Below are 24,106 nucleotides of genomic sequence, written 5' to 3' on the forward strand. Positions count from 1 at the left end.
CAAGTATTTAACATTTTAGCCTCTACTTAAAGTTTATTTTCAGCATATTTTCAGTTCAGGAAGTCTAAATCTATGGTCTTTTGGGCTTTAATTTTGTATGAGGAGTAGATTAAGAGGAACTTGAAAGAAAGACATACACATATACACACATACAAAATGCATACACATGTAATCCTGTATTTTTTATAGGATGTAAATTTCTTTCAAATTTTCTTTGAAGCATTTTTTCCCACTTACATATAAACATCGTTTTCTCCCTCCTTTCCTTCCTTCCCAAGACAGAAAGCAATCTGATACAGATTATACATTCACAGTCATGTTAAACTTATATTCATATTAGTCACGTTGTGGAAAAAGAATCAGAACGAAAGGGAAAAACCATGGGGGAAAAACCCCAAAACCAAAAAAAAAAGGGAAAATAATCAGCATTCAGATTTTAAGAGTCTGGATTTGAATGGTATTTTCCATCACAAGTCTTTTAAAATTGTCTTTGATCACTAAAATAAAGCACCTATTTTTTAAGTTGGGACTTCGAAGTAGGTCTATTTTGGAAAGAACATTTTGTCCAACATTAGCATGAACTGCCTCATGAAGTTCTGTGCTTGTAAGTAGAAGTGCCAACATTGTGATGGGAATACTATTACTTAGGGATAGTCTAGAAGGACTGGATGACTTCTAAGATCCCTGCCAGTTTATAAGAAAGTCCCAACTTCTAGAAGGAAGCCTTTCCCAGTCCCCTTTAATCTGGGTGCCCTCTGTCTCAAATTATTCCAATTTACCCTATATATAGATGCAATTTTTACACAGCTGTTTGCATGTTGGCTTCTACTTTAGACAGTGAACTCCTTGAAAATGGAATTGTCTTTTGCTTTTCTTTGTATTCCTAGTGCTTACACCTATTTTTAGGAAGGATGGCAATTCCATGAACCAAGAAGCCTTGGAAGGTACTTTATGGTCACCTCCTATCTTTAGTAATAAAAATATGGTTTAGTAGCATAATATTACTGTGGATATTTGTTTCTTTATAATGACACTCCTGATTTCATGAGCTTGGACAAAATTGTTCTTCCAAATTACACTTTGAGCATTTGGGGGCTGGAGACTTAATAGGTTTCCTTAAATATCCTATGGTACACAAACAGAGCCGAACATTTCCTTATAAAGTTGAGCTTAGAAAAAGTACCCTAAACATTCCTGCTTTTGATTAAAGTTTAGTAGGTAATAGGGCCCTATAGGGGCCTCATAAAGACCATCAACATTGTTATTTTAAAAAGCTTTTTTTTTCTGAAATTGCTCCAAGCTGTGATCTCAAATAGAAGATTTAAGTTTGTATACAACACAAAAAAAAGTATGACAATAAGTAACATTTAAAACTCAATGAGGGGAAGGGGAAGGAGGTTGATATACAATTGTGAATCTTTTTAAAGCAAGATTCCTTTAAATATATTTCCCATAGCCATTCAATGTATTTGATTTACAAATTTCACTTACATGTAATTTATTGAATAAAGTATATAATGGTAATGGCCTGAGGTCACTGTTTCTGACTGAGAATGTAGAATTAGCAGTTTTAGGATATCCAACTGTGAATTTACTAATAGAAGTATGTAAGCTTTAAAGATCTGACCATTAAAAGTTGTAGTCTGACTAAACCGTTCTGTTGTATTTTTGGGACTGGAAAAGCAATCAAAAGTCGACTGCTGCATTAGCTTCGGAACTTCTTGCCTCCTCCCAATCCAATTTAGTCAGTAATTTTCTTCAAAAGTACCCACTATGTGCAGAGAACATTGTATACATTACTAGGATAAGACAAAACAACAGTTCCCGTCCTCAAAGAGCTTGTGATCTGATCCATACTTCATATTGCATCTGTACTAATTTTTTTCATATACTGATCTGATTTTGTCATTCCCCAAAGCACTTCAGTGAGTCATTGCCCATGAAACAAAGTTTAAATTCCTCAACTTGGCATTCAAGATCCCTTAAAATCAGGGATTACATTCTAGCTTAATAAGCATTTATTAAGGACCCACTATGTATCAAACACTGCTAAGGTGTTGGGGATATAAAGGTAAAAATGAAACTTCCTGCCTTAAAGTTTATATTTTACAGGGAGAAAGAATATGATTATAAACAAAATCAATACAATATAATTTGCAGGATGAGTCAGTGAAGGGTATCAGCATCATCTTTTAAGTTTGAGCTGAGCTTTGAAGGATACTAAGAACTGAAAAGTAAAGTTGATATAAGAATGCATTCCTATATAAAAGGCCTAGGCAAATGCTGATTTGTGAAATGGAATATGTTTGAGGAATTACAAATGCCCTTTTAAATTTTGAATATAGAGGATATATGAAAGGTAGTTTGGGAACAGATGGTGAAGACTAAATGCCATTGTTTATAATTCTAAAATTATTAAGGAGCACTGGAATTTCTTAAGCAGATGAATGACAAAAGTCAGACCTGAATTTTGGGAATATCATTTTGGTAGCTCCCTGGAAGAGCCCTGGCCTCCTGAGCTGAAACATCATATCACCAATTGCCTTTTGGATATCTCAAACAAGATGTCTTTACAGGCATCTTAAACTCGACATATCCAGAATAGAAACATCTTCCCCAGCCCACCTCTTATTTTCCAAGTTTCTGTAGTACAGCCGAGGGCATTGTAATCCTCCCCAGTCATGTAGATTCAGAACCTCAGTGCCATCCTCAATTAGTCATCCTAGGAGGCAGCTAGATGGTGCAGTGGATAGAGCACCAGCCCTGCAGTCAGGAGGAGTTGAGTTCAAATCCCACCTCAGACAATAATTACCTACCTATGTGACTTGGGCAAGTCACTTAACTAACCTCATTGTCTTAAGTAAATGAATTTTTAAAAAAATTGTCATCCCAAATACCCAATCCACTATCAAGTCTTGTCATTACAACTTGAAGGCATCTCTCATCTGCTCACAGAGAGCAACCCTCTTTCAGGCCCTCATCTCTTGCCTAGATTGGTCTCCATACTGTTTAAGTATTTCCCTACTTCAGTTCATCTACTCAGTTGCGAAGTAGAGGCCTGACCACAGCCCCTTAAAAACAACACACACACTCACACACAAAATACTTTAGTGGCTCCCTATTATCTCCATGGTCAAATAGAAAGTCCTTTGACATTGGAAGTTCTTCATAATATGGACCTTTCACACTACTTATACTTTACTCCCTACACAAAATCTATTCACTACGCTGGCCTTGCTATTTTTTTTGACATTTTATCTCATCTCTGTGGCTTGCTGTTCATTGTGCTTTATGTTCATAAGGAATGCTTCCTTATGCTCATAACCTTTGCCTCTTTATTTTTTAAGATTCAGTTGAAATTCTTGGCTCTACAAGATATCCTTCCTGGTCCTAGCTCATAGGACAAGGATTTTTTTTTTTGGTCATCCTTTATATTCCTGGTGATTGGCTTAATACCGTAATAAATGTTGACTGAATGAATGGGAGAGGGAAGACACTTGAGTCAGGGAGTTCAGTTTAGAAGCTATTGCAATAATCCAGACCTGGAGTGGTAGGGATCTGAAGAAAGGGGGTTATGGTGTGAGTGGTGACATAGAACTGGCGAGATTTAGCACTTGATTAGATGGAGTAAGGAGCTAAGGATGACTGAGGTAGCAAGGGTTAGCTGGAAAGAGGGATGCCCTCCAAAGAATAATTTGGGGGAGGTAAGTTTGGGTAAAAGACAAAGAATTTTACTTTGGACATACTGAGTTTGAGATGCTGACTCAACTTTCAGTTTGACATGTCCGATTGGTGCCTGGAGATGTGGTATTTAGGCAAAGATGAGTCCAGGACTGGCTGTGTTGAATCATCTTAGAATAATTGAACTCATGGGAGCTGATGAGGTCATTAAAGGATTATAGAGGTTGAAGATTAGCATGTCTAGGGCAGAGCCTTTGATTATAGCCACAGGAGGACCGATGACTAATAATCCAGTAAAAGAGGAATCTAAAGAACCAAGATAGTAATATCACTGAAACAAGAGTGGGGAGATTACAAAGGAAAACAGCTGGTCTACAGTGTCCAATGCTGCAGAGAAGCCAAGTTAAGGATTGAGGAATAGTCAACAGGTTTATTGATTAGACCAATGGTCCAGTTAGACCACTTTGAAGTGAACATTTTCAGTTGGTGGATGAGGTCAGAACCCCGATTGTAAACTGTTGATAAGTGAGAGAAAGGCAGTATTGTATAGTTTTTTTGCTTTCTAAGTCTGAATGTTAAAAAGGAAGGGAGATGGGGTAGCTAGGTGGCACGGTAGATAGACCACTGGCCCTGGAGTCAGGAGTTCATATTTGACCTCAGATACTTAATAATTGGACTCTGTGACCTGGGGCAAGTCACTTAACCCCACTGCCTTAAATAAATTAAAAAATTTAGAAAAAAAAAGGGAAAAAAAGGAAGAAAGCTATAGGATGATAGTGTGATCAAGTAAGAACTTTTTAAAGGATGGGAAAAATGGGCATACTTAAAAGCAGGGAATAAGCCTCTAGATTAGGAGAAATTGGGAGGGAAGGTGGTTGAGAACGGAGAGAATGAATATGAAAATCACTGGAGGTATGCTCCTTGAGGAGAGTGGATGGGCTTTTTGGGGCACAAACATAAGGGTTACTGTTTTTGAGGAAAAGGGCCATCTTTTTTTTTTCCAAAAACAAATAAAGGGGGAAAGAATTTGGGATGAGGTCAGTAGGTTTTTAGATACAGAGTAAGTGAGAAAGTTTCAGTTGCTATTTAGAATATAAGTAGGGAGGGGTTTCTGCTGATAGGAGTAGGGGGAGAGGTTTGGACTAGCTTCAGTGAGTAATGACCTGGCAAATCAATTCAGGAAGAATTTAAGAATTGCCTTCCTGCAGTGAGTGCCCAGTATAGATTAAAAAATTTTTCATGAGCTCTACACTCTAGCCAAGTTACTTGCCCTTCCTTAACACATAAAGGGTTGTACTTTTTTCAGCTTCAGCTCCCATTGTTTTCTTACCAGGGGCATCTCCCCTTCTACCTATTGAATATCTATTTGTGCTGCTCTGAGGAACCTTTCCTGATTTTGTGTTCCCTGACCGCCACCCTGAGATGATGGTAATTTTCCCTTGGACCTTATAGAGTACATTTTTTGCAGTTGTTGAGGGATTGAGTTTTTTTGGTGGTTTTTTTTTTTTGCCCAATTGAAATTTTATTAGTGTAGGGAACTCCTGTGGTGTGAAAACTCCCTCACGGTAACTTGCAATTCAGTGTAATTTTTAGACTCAGAGAATTGCCTGAGGGTACTGAGAGCTTAAATAATTTGCTGGTGGTCATCCAGTAAATGCTATGAGTTTTGTCCTGAATCAGACCTTTCTGACTCCAGCCCTTTATCCAATACATCATGCTATCTCTCATTCTTTATTTTTGTTTAAAAAAGTAAACAAAGACCTTTGATAAGTTAACAGCAAAGTTACATATAAACACCTAAGAATGCATTCTACATTAATGAGCACAACACTTTAGATTCCCCAGTTTCCACTAGAGATATATCCCAATAGCAACTGGTAACCACAGTCATCCACACAGAAGAGAGGAGTTTGTCATTGCCAAAGAGCTTGCTGTCTCAGTATGAATTATTTTGAAACATAGTTTGTATCACATCCCTTTACTAAACTGTAAGCTCAGTGAGGGCAGACTATACAGAATGTTTATCTGCCATAGTAGTTTATACAGTAGTTTTTGAATGGATAGGGTCTGTGAAGGTAGAATTCATAATTTGAGATCTACTTCCAAAGGAAAATGGAACCCAACCTTGTCTTCCTTCCCACATTCCAAACTTACTTCTCATTTCTCTTTTATAATAGTCTCAGAACCAGATATCTGCAGCAACTGGAAATAAGAGTAGACCCATGGTCGAGTAAGGCGCTGAATATGCCGCAGTTCATTGGCTTCCTTTAATAGCTCTTGAGTGAAATGCGCTTTTGCCTTCAAAGCTGCCTTCTCCCTGAGGAGAGAAGTCCCTTGGGATCACAATACTAATTCAACACCAAGAAAAAAATAGTATTATTGCCCAGCCACCACCACCACCCCAAAACTGGCCCTTTATACATTCCATTTCCAAGTGATGGACCATCAAGGTTCCTTAGTAAAAGAAACCTTTATAGAAAACCACAGTTGAAAGGGATTATCACATCATTGAATACCAGCCATCCAGTTAAAAGAACAGGCTCAGAAAATCCTTGGCACCCCACAATCACACTAGTTAGTTGTGTGGGAACTAGAAAGAAACTGAGTCTTTTGTTTCCAATTCTCTTCATCACACCATAGCGTCTATGGTAGCAGCCTGATTATTTCTAGTTTCAACTGCTCAGATAAACAGCAGCTCATGGAAGATTATCCTTCTCTTGGGTATGTTTTCTTTAGCAATACTGGAACATAAAGCTGAATTCTGAAAATTTATTATTGGTTGGTGGAGAGGAGTTTCTCTGCCTCTCATTTCTTTCTACACTGTAACACTTCTCCACTGTATTCATTTCAAATCGAGTGAACTACAGTTTTGGGGAGCAGCTAGACTGGCACAGTGGATAGAGCACCAGGGTTGGAGTCAGCCTGGGTTCAAATGGCCTCAGACATTAGCTGTGTCATCCTGGGGTTAGTCACTTAACCCTTTTTGCCCCAATTTCCTCCTCTGTAAAATGAGCTAGAGAAGGAAATGACAAACTGCTCCAATATCTTTGCTAAGAAAATTTCAAATGGGGTCATGAGCTGAACATGGACTGAACAAACCAAAATAAGAGAATATTTTCCTTATTCTGCCTCTGTCTTCCAAGTTTGATGATTCTAAGTGGGGCAACTGCCTACAGTTATACCTATAGCTAAAGGAATGCAGGACAAAGGACTTTTTTTCTGTCTACTTTTCAAAAGTGGTTACGAAAAGCTCTGAAGCTAGCTGCCAGAGGCCCTATGGACAACAAAAGGGATTTGCTCACTCCTCCCCAAAATATCAGCCAGGCATTGGGTACCCAAGTGGTGAAAAAAATAGACTTCCCTTCAGGGTCTTGCTCCAACTGCTTGGAGTTTCACAAAAGAGCTGCCAATATGGAGCATTCTGGAGGAAGCAGTTAAGCCAAGAAGCAGCAGATGACAGTGGTCCCCCTCACCTTGGCAGCTTTATCTGGGACTTCCCCAACTCTCAAGGGGGAGAGGGCACATCAACATGCCATTTCCTCTTCCTCTCCATATGGTCAGTCATCTGGGTCTAACAGTCCATCTGTACTTTCAGTATGAACCCTCTTAGGGGCCTGTTTAGTTGGCCCTTTCTTGCTCCAGTTCTAACAGCAAGGAAAATGAGACTAATCCTCTTAAGGGCATCAGGTGCATAGTTTGTATTTTCTTTGTTGAACCCTGATCATTTAATCTGGGGCTATTTTAAAATATGGCAAGTAAATCAGCTGTTTGGTAGGTGCTGCCTCTCCCATTCTACCGTCTTGTGTTTTTCCTGGATACCAGGTTTTCTTTTCTTTCTTTCTTTTTTTTTTTTGCAAGGCAAATGGGGTTAAGTGGCTTGCCCAAGGCCACACAGGTAATTATCAAGTGTCTGAGGCCGGATTTGAACTCAGGTACTCCTGACTCCAGGGCCAGTGCTCTATCTTCTACCACCTAGCTGTCCCTATCCTTCATTTTCAAACTTGACCATGACATTAGGTGATGCTGTGACATGTAAGTAAATAGTGAAGGGATGCTGTGCAAAGTCCCCAACCACATTTTCTCCTCCAGAGCCATCTGGGTCCAGTGACCAGATATGAATTGGGATGCCTAGAGATGACCTTGAATGTGAGGCAGTCAGGGTGAAGTGGCTTGCTGAAGGTCACACAGCCATTAAGTGTCTGAAGGCAGATTTGAACTCAGGTCCTTCTGATTTCAGGCCAGGGTTCTATCTACTGAGCCATCTAGCTGCCATTACTTACTTACCTACTTACTCTGAGAATGCCCTCTTCCATGGGAATCCAAAAATCTTAGGAAGGTATGAAAAACCTGTCTTTCATATTTTGCCTAGCTTAATCTAAATAGCAAAAGATGTTTCCCCCCCCCCAAAAAAAAAGTCTTGGTAAATTTAGGATTATTGATAGACCCCCTGTTCCCTTTCTTCTGAATCACCAGTAGCAAGTACCTTTCGAGTTGCTTGGATATTTTCATGGCCTCCTCCAGAGCCAACCTAGACTTTTCCTCTTCTTTCTGCCTCTCGGCCTCAGCTTCCCACCTGGCCTTCTCTTCTTCTTCTTCCTTCCTCCTCTGGTACTCCAGGCGCTCCTCCTTGGCCATTTCCATCAACCTATGCTGTTCTTCCTCAAGTTGCTTTTCCAATTCTTTTTGCCTTTGCTTCTCCTCCTCTAAGGGACAGAAAACAATGATAATAACTGATAGTATTTAATTAAAAAATTATTTATTGACCATAGTTCATTTTGACTACACCTTGTAAGGTAGACACTATGGAGGGGACCCTCATTTTCATATAAAGAAATTGAAACTTAGTTAAGTTAAATGATTTACCCTCTGTCACAGGTCGAGTAAATATTAAAAAAAGCAATGGCAAATATTAGTGATCGCTATTAGGGGACAACCAGGTGGTCGGTACAGTGGATAGAATGCTGAGTCTGAAGTTAGGAAGACCTGAATTCATAGCCAGCCTCAGATATTAGCTGTGTGACCCTGGGCAAGTTACTTAATCTGTGCCTCAGTTTCCTCCAAATGGGAATAATAGTAGCACCTACCTCCCAGGGTTTTGGAAAGATTGGATCAAATATTTGTAAATCACAAGTGCTCTATAAATGTTAGTTATTCAGGAAATTGAAACTTCATTTTGGGGGGGGGATCTGTGTGAAATTATTGGGCCCTTGAAAAGTTTAGCAATTTGGAATCATGGGGTTTTAGAAACTTGGGACTTTAAGGCTTGTGTACCAGTATGTGAGTGTTTTTTGTTGAACCCTGACCATTCAATCTAGGGCTATTTTAAAATATGGCAAGTAAATCAGTTATTTGGTAGAGTCTGCCTCTCCCATTCTACTGTCTTGTGTTTTCCCCGGATACCAAGATTTCTTAGTTGAACTCTCTCCCCCCTGGGAATTAACCAGAAATAAATCAAATAAGACAATTTAGGGGATTGTTGGACAAGGAGGGGGAGATATAAAGGTGAGCAGCCTCTAGAGCTCTTCAGATCTGTTTTTTTTTTCCCTTTTCCTTTTGAACCATTCTTCCAATTTGTCCTATCTATACCATATACAAAGAGGTGTAACATCCAAGGTGGGGAGGAGTGGGAGTGGGGAGGAGTGGTTTAAATCTGAAATTTTCCTACCCAAATTATCCTGGGGAGACCACTGCAAGAGTTTTTTCTTCAGGTCCCTCTGTTTTAAGGAAATAGGCTCCAGGGAAAGGCCTGGCCCTCTCTTACCGGCCCTTCTGGCCTCCTCCTCCTTTTTTTTCCTCTGTATTTCTTGCATCTTCTTGCGGAATTCCTCCTGCTGCTGCCTCACCCGGGCTTGAGCGGCTTGTTGCTGCTGCAGCCTCTTCCTCTCTTGCTCCTCCTGCTGTTTCTGTTCTTCTTCCAGCCTCTGTTTCTGTAAGCTGAAAAATCAGAGTCTCAGAAAATGTGAACGAGCCTGTGGATGGGGCAAACGATAATTCTGAATTAGAGCTGTACCTCGAAAGAGGTCTTTTGATATAGAAATGCAGCCAAGCAAGAATTATTGATTACACCATCAATTTGTAAAATATCTACTAGGGCGGGCCATCCATGGAGATTGACCAGACAACAACAATAAAAAAATGATAGCTCCTTTTATTTCAGGAGCTTCCATTCTGCTGGAAGATTCCTGAGGAGAGTGCAGCCCTGATTGTGGCTATCCTCTTTGCAAAGCAAACCAGATATCCTCATGTTAGCATAATGGTTCTCATTTTTTTTTCCAGAGTGAGAATCCTTTTTCTTGTCAAAACATTTCCTTGAACCCCGTTTTTATTATTAATTGATTCAAAAATGTATCATAACAAACTGAATTTATCAATTTAAAAATTTTTTCCTTTGGGTCCAAGCGAAACATTGAATGATTATTAACATTTAAAAGTGGAGTCACTCTCATCTATGGTTCTCAGACTCTTAAATCACCTTTTTTTTGGTCACTGGATTGTGCTCTATTAGATGAGAGCTAGGGGGTGACACTTGACATGGCCTTTATATGATTTAAGGGGTGCCCAAAAGACCTCTTCCCCTGGAATTCTACCAAAGAAAAATCCTTTGGAGTTTTTAATTAGATTTTTTAAAAAATATTAATCTAGTTTTCAACCTTACAATGAAACTACTTTCTTAAAAGTTATCAATGATCTCTAATTGTTAAATCCTCATTCTTCTTTGTCTCTCTGCAGCTTTGGGCTCTACCTCTTCTTGGGTCCTTTCTCCTCTCTTGATTTTTGTGACACTATTCTCTGTTCTCTTTTTTACTTCTCTCACGATTTCTTCTCATTCTCCTATGCTGACTCACCCATGTCCCCCCCCTCCCTAACAGTGGCTGTCTTCCAAGACTCTCTCTGGAACACTTGTCTTTATTTTCTCTATATTCTTTTACTTGGTGATCTCATCCATTCTCCTCTATAGGTTCAATGATCATTTTTATGCATATGACTCCCAGGTCTGTCTATTCACCCTTAGCTCTTTCCTAAGCTCCAATCGAACCCCCACATGACTCACTGCCTTTTTGGACATTTCAGACTTAAATGTTTCCTAGGTATCTCAAACTCAACATGTCCAAAACAGAATTAATTATATTTCTTCTGCTTATCTATTTCTGCCAAGGGAATTATCATCTTTTCAGTTTCCATTTATGCATGGCTGTAGTCACTTTTAGTTTTTCATTCCTCCTCACCTCACCTATCGAATCATTTGTCAATTCTTGTTGCTTCTTCCTCTAAAACATCTCTATCTGTTCTGTTTTTTCTTCTCACAAGGTTACCCCATGGGGGTTACTGATGTCCAGGCCTTTTCCCCCCTATGTCTTTTATTAAGTGTCTATGTCTGCCTTAGTTTTCTGAATTGTCAAATAGGGATAATAACAGTACCTATCTACCCAAGGTTATTGTGACAACCAAATGAGATAATATTTGTAAAGTGCTTAGCACAGTGCTTGCATATAGTAGGTGCTTTATAAATTCTATTATTAGCTATAATGATTTATCTGTAAAAGAGTGGTTTCTATTAGGGACCCTTAAGAGTCATCTTCTTAATTTAAATCTAACTTTCCTCATATTACCAATACCTACAAAGTGTGCAGGATTGAACAGGATCAAGTTATTCCCTCAACAACTCTTCTCTTCTGGGTCCAGGATTTTCACTATCATGAAGCCCTGATTCCAATCTCCTAGTGACTCTTCATAAAGAATTCTTTCTGTGACGGGCTTCCTGATTTTTTGTCAACTTATTCAGCATTTATAAATCCTAGGATCCAGTGGAAGCTGTTGGATCTCAAGCCATCATCTCCTCTTTTCTGACTCATTTTGGAAAGTCAATACCGAAACTACTCCAATCGGATGATAATCTAAACATTTTTAGTGATCTATCAAGAGGGAACTTCCACAATTTTTGGTCACAGGTTGCTGGGTCTATAAGTTGCCCTACTAAATGGGAAATGTGGGTAGCCAGGTGAAGTGGATAGATGCCAGGCCTCAAATCAGAAGACCCTTTTCTTGAGTTCAAATCTGGCCTCAGATGCTTACTAGCTGGGCAAGTTGTTTCACCTTGTTCACTTCAGTTTATCTGTAAATGAGCTGGAGAAGGAAATGTAGCCACCCCAGGATCTTTGCCAAGAAAACCCCAGCTGGGGTGACAAAGAGTCGGATACACCTGAACAACAACAAACAGGAGCTATCATTACCAAAGCCCTATGTTGGTTTTTAGGATCTTTGGGAACAAAGACAAGTCAAATCTCTTTACTCTATGGAACAAGGCAGACTTCACTGTCCTTCTGCTTTCCGTCTCCCCCTGCCCCCTCCACCCCGTCTTGTAACCAGCTGGGAACATCAGCTCAACCCACCGCTTCTCTTCAGTTTTCCTCTGCTTCTCCTGTTCCAGCTCTTCCTTGATCTTCTCCAGCTTCTGCTGCTCTTCTTGCTGTTGCCTTTTCTTCTCCTCTTTCTCCCTTCTTCTCCTTTCCACCTCTTGGAGCCTCATCTCTGCCCTTTCTGCGAGGATCCTTTCCCTGGGGACTTTTTCTTGCTTCTGTTCAACCAGGAGGGCCTAAGAGAACAGGAGAGAAACAATGGGGAAACCATTCAAGCTATTTTAGCAAAGCTATTTTAGCAAGTTATTTTAGCAAACTCTTCTATTCCTGGATGGTGTAGGCTTAAGTGTGTCCAAAAGCAATTCCCAACACCCTCATCAGACTGTTTCTTGTGAGCGCATCCTTCCAGTGGTCCCAGACTGGCAAACCTTACTCCAGACCCACAGCCAGACCTTGATAGAATTCATTCAACAAGAATTTCATAGAGTCATGGATTTATTTAGTCCAACCCTCTCATTTTACCAATGAAAAAATAAAGACTCAGGGCTGTTAAGTGACTTGGGCAAAGTCTCACAGATAGCAAATGGCACAAATTCTGGAAGCAGGGAGTGTTCTTACCACTCTATCATGTCTCCTATTTACTGACATATGCACATACACACACACACACTTATACACTCATATATGGGTATATAGATCACACACTTATACACTCATGTATGGGTATATAGATACAACATACCCACCTGATATATAAATGTTTATATTGTGCATTGCATATATTATATACATGGTTCATGTTGCATAAATTATGTACATAGTGCATGATATAGTATAGTATGATATGATTGTTGTCCTTCATTCTCAATGACATTGCTATGTTAGAATCAAATTTCAGTGTGTCCAACTGTGGCTGATCACATCAATCCAAGTTTGGAATTTTGGGGAGAATTCTCTAACTTTGTACATCTTGCATTTATTTTGTGCTTCTATAATTCTGTTTTGTGCAAATGTACATGCTGTCAATATACTATGTACATATTATTTATATAATAGACAGCACATTCACATTAATATGCACATAGATAATATATCACACATATACATGCCACCTACTTACAACCTGTGTAGCATATATCTTGTGTGAGAGCATGTATGTCCACATATAGATACATACATAGATCTATTTATCATCTATATATATATCTATTACACTAGGCTAGGCATTGAGGATATGGAGATTAAAAAAATGAATAGTTTCTGTCCTTGAATTTACAGTCTAAAAAAGGAAACTAGTCCTTATATCCAAAGGAAATACAAGTAATTGGGGGCAGGGAACTCTATGCTGGGGAGATTAGGAAAGAACTTATATAGGAAGGGACACAAGATGAGCTCTGAAGAAAGCTAAGGATTTTAAGAGGAGTAGGTGAGAAAGGAGTATATTTGCAGACATAGAGAGGTAGGAAATGGAATGTAGTATAAGAAAACAAAAAGCAGGCAGAGAATGTGAAGAAGAGGAACGTGTAGGTGGTTTCCCCAGAAGCACAACCCCCAGTTTTCTGTTTGGGTCTCCAGCTTCAAAGTATTTTGTGAACCAGCAGTCCTGAAATTACAACTCAGTGACTTTGTGCTATGTTTATTTCCAATAGTCAACCAGAGAATACAATTAGCACATTGCAAGGGTATTTATTGAAATGTGAGAAGTAGAAATTATAATAAAAGTGGCAAAATAAAGTAGCTGTCTCCTGAAAACCTGGGGCTCATTTGCCCATCAAATACTCCCAGGATAAAAAAAAGAGAAAGGGCATCATAAAGTTAGAGATACATGCACATAGGGAACTCATATGACCATAACAGACATGTGGATTTGATCAAGGTAGGGTACAAGGGAGACAACTCATGTCTCCAATGCTGCTGGGCTCTAGGGTTGCTGTTTTGGCTAGCCTTGGTCTGTAGTCTGTCTCCCCTGGATGCAACTAGATGTTGCTTGGTTTGGGTCTCTCTAGGGTTTTCAGTTTTTGGCTCAGGTGCAATTCTTGACTAGGATAGTGCTTTTATCCAGCGTATTTAGAAAAAAAAACACAACCAAATTATCCTTACCCTAGGACCAGCAGAATCTATTCAGTTTTGCTCCCTCAGAGTCTTGGCTCTAAGGATAATCACTGAGCAAAAGAGTCTTGGTTCTTGGCACCAACTTTGCTAGAACAAAGAAAATGTTGTCTAAGAAAACTAATGCCCTTGTGTTTTTCCCATTCTTTCTTTAGTTCATTGCTTTTAAGAGTCTTAGCAAAGTCCCTGTTGCCTAGTTCTTAGACAACTTGAAATTTAACAGTATTTTGTGAATCTTCAAACCTGTCATACATAGCTTGGAGGCTCTGAATAAATAAGGATACAAATTTTTAAAAACAACATTTTAGAAAATTCTCACAGGTTATGAATTGTTTTGGTGCATGTAAAGATCTGCCCTAGCTTAAAGGAGAAAAAGGGGGAAATAAAGTAAAATTAGCATACATTCATATATAAAAGAAAAAAAAGAGAAAGGAGAAAATAAGCTTCCCCTTTTTAGGGAAAGTCTGGTTTCAAATAAATTTCCAGACTATGAGACATTTAAAACAAGAATTAAGGACCTGAGGTCTGAGTTGTTTCTTCAGATAATTCATAAAATTCACCATTGGATTCCCATAAACTCAAAACATTCCAAATCAAAGTCCAGTCCAAAATTTCTCTACTGGGTCCCTGAAATTTCTCCAGTGTATTCCTATAACACTTTAAGAATTCCAAATGGAAGTTTAAATTCACACCCTGCTAGGGTAAGTAGGCTAGCTAGATAAGAGATCAAACAACCTTGGAAATGTTTGGGGCTTCTAAAAAAAGACGATTAAATACATGGAGTCAATATATTCAGAGTTTCTAGGTCATCAGACCTTCAGTCCAACTTGTTCACTTAATCAAGTTGTCCATACTCAAGTTACAAATATCTAATTGTGCTTAAAAATAAAATAAAAAAATTAGCTTGGCTGAACCCCCATTGAATGCTCTTAATACACCATGGCTCTAGGCTCATTTCCAGATACACATATTCATAACAACTATTCATCCTTATGAATTAAACCACGCAAAAGTTATTGCAAAGGGATTGCTCTGATTTATAAAGGAAATGGGGCAGAAAACTAATTACAGCCTGAAAACTAAAGAAAATAGCAAGAGATTCCCCACCCCACTTTGTTTCACAATGGAAGAGATGGGGGAAAGGGAAAAGAGCCAGTTTTCAAAAGCTCAGAGCTTCTTCCAAAATTAAGCACTTTCTCCAGACTGCCTTCTAAGAGCCACAGAATGGGATCAGCTTGCTTTTAAAGACCAAAAAAGTTGTGACTAGATCCTCAATTAGCCAATTACTAGAAGTTATACTGTCTTATCCGGTGATCAACTCCTAATATATATATATATATATATATATATATATATATATATATATATATATATATATATATAATATTAAAGAAAATTTCTTATGTTCTTATTGGTTTATTTAGGAAAATTCCACAAAAGAGACGTACTGCCTTGATTATGTCTTCCACCCTAATAATTCTGGAGAGATTAAGATCAGATTGTGAAAGATTTTTAAATGTCAAATGCAGGTGGATCCTTCCTTCCCTGCAGCCTTTGCAAAGGCAGAATTCACTGTTAAGGACATAAAGGCCACAGTCATAAAAGCAGAAGATGTGAAAAAAAGTCCTTTAAAGAATTTTCTTCATAAACACAAAGAAAATTTCTTGGGATGGAATCAAGGTGTGAGCAAGTCTTTTGAAAAGTTGACTAACTACATGAATCCAATGTGGCATCAAACTCTAGGCCAAATTCATTGGATCAGGGCTATTACCTGATCTTTATTTCAGCATTACTTGAGCAAAACACAGTGTCAGGTGGAGGGGCCACAAAGACAAATTTAAAATAGTTCCTGTCCTCAAGGAACTTACATTTACTTCTTCCTAGAAGATAGACTTTCAGATCTTTGAAAAAGGTGAAAAATGTTCTGGAAGTCTTTTTTCTAATAAACAGAATTTTTATTATGATTATGAACATCTGAAAGCAAATTTACAATGATATTATAAATATACTTAGGTTATGAGATGGTCTCAGTAATGCATATGCCTATAAGATGTGACATTGTCAGCAATGTGTTTTTGCAACACAAACAAGAATTATAAATATAAGCTGTCAGTAAATCTTAATTTTTGTTCAAATAACCTATTCATTTAAAAAATATATTTTATGTTTTCTCAATTACATGTTGAAACTATTTTTAACTCCCTTCCCTTCCCCCTTCTCTGAGACAATATATAATGAAGATATAGGTTATACATGAACAATCATATTTGTCATTTCATAAAAGACTTGAATAAAAGAAAAAAAGAAAGAAAGTGAAAAATATCATGTTTCAGTCTGTATTTTAAAAAGTATCAGTTCTTTCTCTGGAGGCAGATAGCAGTCCTTCAGGATTTTCTTGAATCATTATATTGCTGAGAATAGCTAAGTCATTCACAGTTCTTCTATGTACAGTATTGCTATCACTGTGTATAGTAGTCTCTTGGTTCTGTTCACTTTGCATTAGTTCATATAAATCTTTTCAGGTTTTTCTGAAATCATTCTGCTTGTCATTTCTTATAGCATAATAATATTCCATTATAATCATGAAGTCTGGTATCTTTATGGCCTGTTATCTCATCAGAAGAATTTTCTTATCCATATTTTATGCTACTTCTGGAACCCAAGTCTAAGATGATCAACCCAGTCCTAGAACTGCCATGAGAGGGTTTTTATTTACTTTGTCTCAGGCATAATACAAATGATGCCTTTATACATTTGAAAACTTATCCACTTGGAAGTCTCAGTTAATTTTACCTATTCTTTTGTTTATATTCTTTGAATTTTTTTTTTTTGTAAGGCAATGGGGTTAAATGGCTTGCCCAAGGCCACACAGCTAGGTAATTATTAAGTGTCTGAGGCCGGATTTGAGCTCAGGTACTCCTGACTCTAGGGCCAGCGCTCTATCCATTGAGTCACCTAGCCACCCCTCTTTGAATTTTTTAAAACAAAAATTTTTAAAAAGGGTGGCTAAGTGTCGTAGTGGATAAAGCACTGGCCTTGGAGTCAGGCGTACCTGGGTTCAAATATGGTCTCAGACACTTAACAATTACCTAGCTGTGTGGCCTTGGGCAAGCCACTTAACCCCATTTGCCTTGTAAAAACCTAAAAAAAAAAGAATACTGTCTTTTCAGAATATTTCTCAATTGGCCCTTTAATAAAACATAACTGTTTTTTTAAATCAATACCTTTAGAAATCCTAAAAGTGATTTATATTTCTTTTTTTTAATATTTTAAGGCAGTGGGGTTGAGTGACTTGTCCAAGGTCACACAGCTAAGCAACTATTAAGTGTCTGAGGCCGTATTTGAACTCAGGTCCTCCTGACTCCAGGGCCAGTGCTCTATCCACTGCATCACCTAGCTGCCCCCTAAAGGTGATTTAAAAGACATCATAAATAATAAAATAATAAGGTATACCAGACCATGAACCAGGATAACATAATGAGAACAACTCATTAATTTTTTATAATTTATAAAATATTTTTAGCAACCCTAGGAAGTAAGTACTATAAATATTTTTATTCCCATTTTTAGATGAAACTGAATTTCAAAGCTGTTGTGACTCCCATAATTACACAATCAGTAAGTTTACCAGGAAGTTGTAGAGTCAAGATTCAGCTAAAGTTTTTTTAGTTTCAAACATCCTCTACACTCCCATCCCACTTGAGAAAGCAAGAAAATTAAATCCACTATAAAGATAATCATGCAAAACAAATTTCTTCAGTAGTCATGTTTCCTTCCTTCCCACCCCCCAAAACAAGAAAGAAATAGAAATAGAAAAAAAAAGAAATAGTAAGAAAATATACTTCAATATTCATTCAGTCCATCAGAGTTCTCTACTGGCACATAGTAATTACTATGAATATTTGCTGCTGTTGTTATCTGAAGGTGTATAAAATGTTTTATCACAAGTCCTTTGGAAATGTGTTGGTTATTGGGTTGATTATTTTCTAAGTCTTTCAATGTTGATTATCTTTATAATATTGCTATTACTCTTTTTTTTTTTTTTTAGTTTTTTGCAAGGCAAATGGGGTTAAGTGGCTTGCTTAAGGCCACACAGCTAGGTAATTATTAAGTGTCTGAGCAGATTTGAACCCAGGTACTCCTGACTCCAGGGCCAGTGCTTTATCTACTGCACCACCTAGCCACCCCAAAGATGATCTCCATCTCAGCTCTCTCTCTATCTTTCCAAATCTTTTTTTTTTTTTTTTTTTTTTTTAGTTTTTGCAAGGCAATGGGATTAAGTGGCTTTCCCAAGACCACACAGCTAGGTAATTCTTAAGTGTCTGAGGCTGGATTTGAACTCAGGTCCTCCTGACTCCAAGGCCGGTGCTCTGTCCACTGCACCACCTAGCTGCCCCTTGCTATTACTCTTTAAATTGTTTTCCCAATTTTGCTCACTTTATTTTGTATCACTTCAAACAGATCTTCCCAGGTTTTCTGAAACTACTCCCTTCATCATTTTATAGCTCAGTAGTAATCAATCACATTCATATATCATAACTTAATTAGCTATTCCCCAATTGATAGATACCTCCTCAGTTTCTAATTCTTTGCCATCACAAAAAGTTGCTACAAATACTTTTGTATATGTGAATACTATATTTCTTTTTTTGATCTCTTTGGGTTTGTAGCTGTATCTATGGTCAAAGAATATGCACAGTTTAAAAATAAAAGCTTTTTGGACATAGTTTCAAATTGTTTTCCAGAAAGACTGGACTAATTCACAACTCTACTGACAGTGCATTAGTATACCTATTTCTCCATATTTTTTCTAGTATTTTTCCTTTTTCTTGTCATTTTAGCAACTAGGTCATAATTCAATTCTGTGTTCGCTACTCATTTGTTTACTCTGTTATGCTATACATTTTCAAGTATAAGAAATAAGAGAGAATGATTCCCCTCCACCCCCACATTTAATCTATGAAAGTGAATTTTCCCCCGAAGAGGAATGGGATAAGCACTATCTAAAATGTAGTTATAAAATCTGGTTTGATTAATTTCTAAGGTAATTGCTTTATAAAATCATTGCTAAATAAAATCTGTATTTGTTTGGGTCAAATATGGGCAAATAAAAATCACTTATATATTGTATACCTCCATGTTTACTCATGGAGAGAAAGGATATTTTTTTGGGGGGGGGGAATCTTCCTACATATAGTTACTATCATTTTCTTTTTTGTTTTAGATTTTTAAAAATTTATTTTTATTAAAGATATTATTTGAGTTTTACAATTTCCCCCCCAATCTTGCTCCCCCCCCCACAAAAAAGCACTCTGTCAGTCTTTACTTTGTTTCCATGTTGTACCTTGATCCAATTTGGGTGTGATGAGAGAGAAATCATATCCTTAAAGAAGACAATAGAAGTCTCAGAGGTAACAAGATCAGGCAATAAGATATCTGGTTTTTTTCCCCCTAAATTAAAGGGAATAGTCCTTGCACTTTGTTCAAACTCCACAGCTCCTTATCTGGATACAAATGGCACTCTCCTTTGCAGACAGCCCAATATTGCTCCCGATTGTTGCACTGATGAAATGAGCAAGTCCTTCAAGATTGAACATCACTCCCATGTTGCTGTTTGGATGTACAGTGTTTTTCTGGTTCTGCTCATCTCACTCAGCATCAGTTCATACAAATCCCTCCAGGCTTCCCTGAAATCCCATCCCTCCTGGTTTCTAATAGAACAGTAGTGTTCCATGACATACATATACCACAGTTTGCTAAGCCATTCCCCAATTGAAGGACATTTACTTGATTTCCAATTCTTTGCCACCACAAACAGGGCTGCTATAAATATTTTTGTACAAGTAATGTTTTTACCCTTTTTCATCATCTCTTCAGGGTATAGACCCAGTAGTGGTATTGCTGGGTCAAAGGGTATGCACATTTTTGTTGCCCTTTGGGCATAGTTCCAAATAGCTCTCCAGAAGAGTTCACAGCTCCACCAACAGTGTAGTAGTATCCCAGATTTCCCACAACCCTTCCAACAATGATCATTATCCTTCCTGGTCATATTGGCCAATCTGAGAGGTGTGAGGTGGTACCTCAGGGAAGCTTTAATTTGCATTTCTCTAATAATTAATGATTTAGAGCATTTTTTCATATGGCTGTGGATTGCTTTGATCTCCTCATCTGTAAATTGCCTTTGTATATCCTTTGACCATTTGTCAATTGGAGAATGGCTTTTTGTTTTAAAAATATGACTCAGTTCTCTATATATTTTAGAAATGAGTCCTTTGTCAGAATCATTAGTTGTAAAGATTGTTTCCCAATTTACTACATTTCTTTTGATCTTAGTTATATTGGTTTTATCTGTGCAAAAGCTTTTTAATTTAATGTAATCAAAATCATCTAATTGGTTTTTGGTGATGTTCTCCAACTCTTCCTTAGTCATAAACTGCTCCCTTTTCCATAGATCTGACAGGTAGACTAGTCCCTTGATCTTCTAATTTGCTTATAGTATTGTTTTTTATGTCTATGTCTTGTAAGCATTTGGATCTTATCTTGGGTAAAGGGTACTATCATTTTCAAATTTTAGATCCTGATGTTAAAATAATTAGAGACATCTGTACAAATGATACCAAATCCATTGATTTGCTACAGCTACTATGTTATTTTGAAAAACATAGTGATATCAAAGAGATATGGCAGAGCATCAAAACATGTTAGTCATGAAAACATCAACTGCTTATGGATAGGTAGAGCTAATATAATAAAAAAAATTTACCAAAACTAAACTACCTGTTTAGTGCCATAACAATCAAAATTCCAAAAAATTACTTTACTGAGTTAGAAAAAGTTGTAAGTAAATTCATATGGAGAAATAAAAAGTCAAGAATTTCCAAGGATTTAATGACAACAAGTGCAAAAGAAGGGGGCTTAGCCCTACCTGATCTAAAATTATATTATAAAGCATCAGTCATCAAAACTGTTTGGTATTGGCTAAGAAATAGAGTGGTGGACCAGTGGAATAGACTAGGTGCAATAGCAGGAAATGATTATAGTAATCTGCTGTTTGATAAACCCAAAGAGTCCAACTATTGGGATAAAAACTCTCTCTTTGATTAAAAACTGCTGGGAAAATTCAAAGTTAGTATGGAAGAAACTTAGATTAGACCAACACCTCACACCCTATACCAAGATAAGATCCAAATGGATACAGGATTTAGACATAAAAAAATAATACTATAAGCAAATTAAAAGATCAAGGACTAGTTTACCTGTCAGATCTATGGAAAGGGAAGCAGTTTATGACTAAGGAAGAGATGGAGAACATCACTAAAAACCAACTAGATGATTTCGATTACATTAAATTAAAAAGCTTTTGCACAGACTAAACTACTGTAACTAAGATGAAAAGAAATTTGGTAAACTTGGAAACAATCTTTACAACTAATGTTTCTGACAAAGGACTTATTTCTAAAATATACAGAGAACTGTTATTTTTTTTTAAAAAAAAGCTATTCCCCAATTGACAAATGGTCAAAGGATATGCTAAGACAATTTACAGATGAGGAGCTCAAAGTCATCCACAGTCATATGAAAAATTGCTCTAAATCATTACTTATTAGGGAATACAAATTAAAGCTTCTCTGAAGTACCACCTCACACCTCTCAGACTGGCCAATATGACCAGAAAGGATAATGATCAGTGTTGGAAGGGTTGTGGGAAATCTGGGACACTATTACATTGTTGGTGGAGCTGTGAACTCATCCAACCTTTCTGGAGGGAAATTTGGAACTATGCCCAAATGGCAACAAAAATATGCATACCCTTTGATCCAGCAATACCACTACTGGATCTATACCCTGAAGAGATGATGAAAAAAGGGAAAAAACATCACTTGTACAAAACTATTCATAGCAGCTCTGCTTGTGATGACAAAGAATTGGAAATCAAGTAAATGTCCTTCAATTGGGGAATGGCTTAGCAAACTGTGGTATATGTATGTCATGGAACACTACTGTTCTATTAGAAACCAGGAGGGATGGGAATTCAGGGAAGCCTGGAGGGATTTGCATGAATTGATGCTGAGTGAGATTAGTAGAACCAGAAAAACACTGTACACCCTAACAGCACCATGGGGATGATGATCAACCTTGATGGACTTGCTCATTCCATCAGTGCAACAATCAGGGACAATTTGGGGCTCTCTGCAATGGAGAATACCAACTGTATCTAGAGAAACGACTGTGGAGTTTGAAGAAAGAGCAAGGACTATTACCTTAAATTTAGAAAAAAAACCCGATATCTTGTTTAATCTTGCTATCTCTTATACTTTATGTTTTTCCTTAAGGATATGATTCCTCTCTCATCACACTCAATTTGGATCAATGTATACCATGAAAACAATGTAAAGACTGACAAATTGCCTTCTGTGGGCGGGGGGAGGGAAGTAAGGTTGGGGGGAAAACTGTAAAACTCAAAATAAATAAAATCTTTAATAAAAAAAATGTTAGCCATGGTTCTGCCACTTACCTTCTGTGGCACTTTGGACAAATTTCTTAATCTTGTACTAAGTGTACTAAGTGCTTGTTTACTATGTGTCCTAAATATAAGCAAAAAGAAACACAGTCTCTACCCTCAAAGCACTTTTTATATCTGATAAATTAACTAATAAAAGGGAAAAGGCACCTATATGAAACAAAGTAGAAGTTTGGAGAGTCAGAAATGAGTGGGAGTAATTTCTTCATTGATAAAATGGGCATAATAATACTTGCCCTGTATACCTCAGAGTTTAAGAGGATGATCAATAAAAGTGATGTATGCAAAAGTATTGTGTGAACTCTAAAGTGCTATATAAAAGTGAACTATTTATTATGATTGTCATTATGATGATTATTTAAGTTGAGAATAGTATAAACTATTAAGTTCTACTTTGTAAATATTTTGCATTAAAGGGAAAGAAAATATAGGACAAAAAAGATGAAAATAAAACTCTTTTTCCTCTAGCAAAGGTTAAGTCATGACTCTTAAGTCATTTCCTCAAGTCCATTTCCATTACTTCCTCAGAAATCTCATCCTAGAGTACCAAAGCCAAGCTCTAACCTATGATAGTCCATTGTTAAATTTTCAGTGTGAACCATATACACCTTAGAAATTGGAAGTCCTACAAATCAGGGTTTGATTTATTGTTTTACTGACTGGCTAGACCTAAGAAAATATTAATAATTCAGATTAAACTTTAAAAAGTATTTATTAATATATTTTTTGAGGCTTGTTGTTAAACATTGACCAGCATGCCCATGTATTGTTCTATAAAGAGGGTTTGAGATTATCAGTAGTACAGTAAAAGGCTTGAAATCTGCACTAACAATAGACCACCCACCACCCACCACCACCACCACCATCAGCATTTTTATGGAGCTTTAAGGTTTGCAAAGTTCTTTAAGTTTACAACAAACAGGCATTTATATAGAACTTTAAAGTGTTCTCAAGGTACCCTGAATGTATTATCTAATTTGAGTTTCACTAAACTCCTGCCTCTTCTCCTGTGGCTCTCTCCTCAGTTTGACAAGTTCCTTTTTGGAGCCAACATTTGAAAGACCAGTCATGTTCTATTCTCTGATCTCCCCCCACCCCATTTCTTTTTTTGTGCGAGGGGGTTGAGTAATTTCCTTTTTCTTTTTGATATTTTATTTTACTATTCCGATTATGTGTTATCTGGATTTTCAACATTCATCCATATGCATATTTATAACATTTTTACCTGTTAGTCATTTTGTGTATGAGGAATTAGAACTAGGGGAAAAGAAAGAAAACCATACTCCCACTCATTTCTGACTCTCCAAACTCTTCTACCTTGTTTCATATAGGTGCCTTTTCCCTTTTATCAGCTATTTTATCAGATATAAAAAGTGCTTTGAGGGTAGGGACTGGTTTCTTTTTGCTTGTATTTGTATCAGAGTTTAGGATACATAGT

At 37.3% G+C, this 24,106-nt stretch overlaps 1 protein-coding gene across 1 annotated transcript in view; it reads right to left on the reverse strand.

Moving 5' to 3' along the window:
• Positions 1-5,643: 5,643 nt before the first annotated feature.
• KIAA2012 (KIAA2012 ortholog) overlaps positions 5,644-24,106 on the reverse strand; it is a 149,245-nt gene continuing 130,782 nt past the window's right edge. Inside the window, 4 exon segments of the mRNA XM_074191630.1 lie at positions 5,644-5,998; positions 8,165-8,384; positions 9,443-9,615; positions 12,072-12,274. Of these exon segments, the coding sequence (XP_074047731.1) occupies positions 5,839-5,998; positions 8,165-8,384; positions 9,443-9,615; positions 12,072-12,274 (756 nt within the window). The 3' untranslated portion in view covers positions 5,644-5,838.

This window comes from Macrotis lagotis, chromosome 6 (genome assembly GCF_037893015.1).
Source record: "Macrotis lagotis isolate mMagLag1 chromosome 6, bilby.v1.9.chrom.fasta, whole genome shotgun sequence".
In the NCBI taxonomy this organism is placed as follows: Eukaryota; Metazoa; Chordata; class Mammalia; order Peramelemorphia; family Peramelidae; genus Macrotis; species Macrotis lagotis.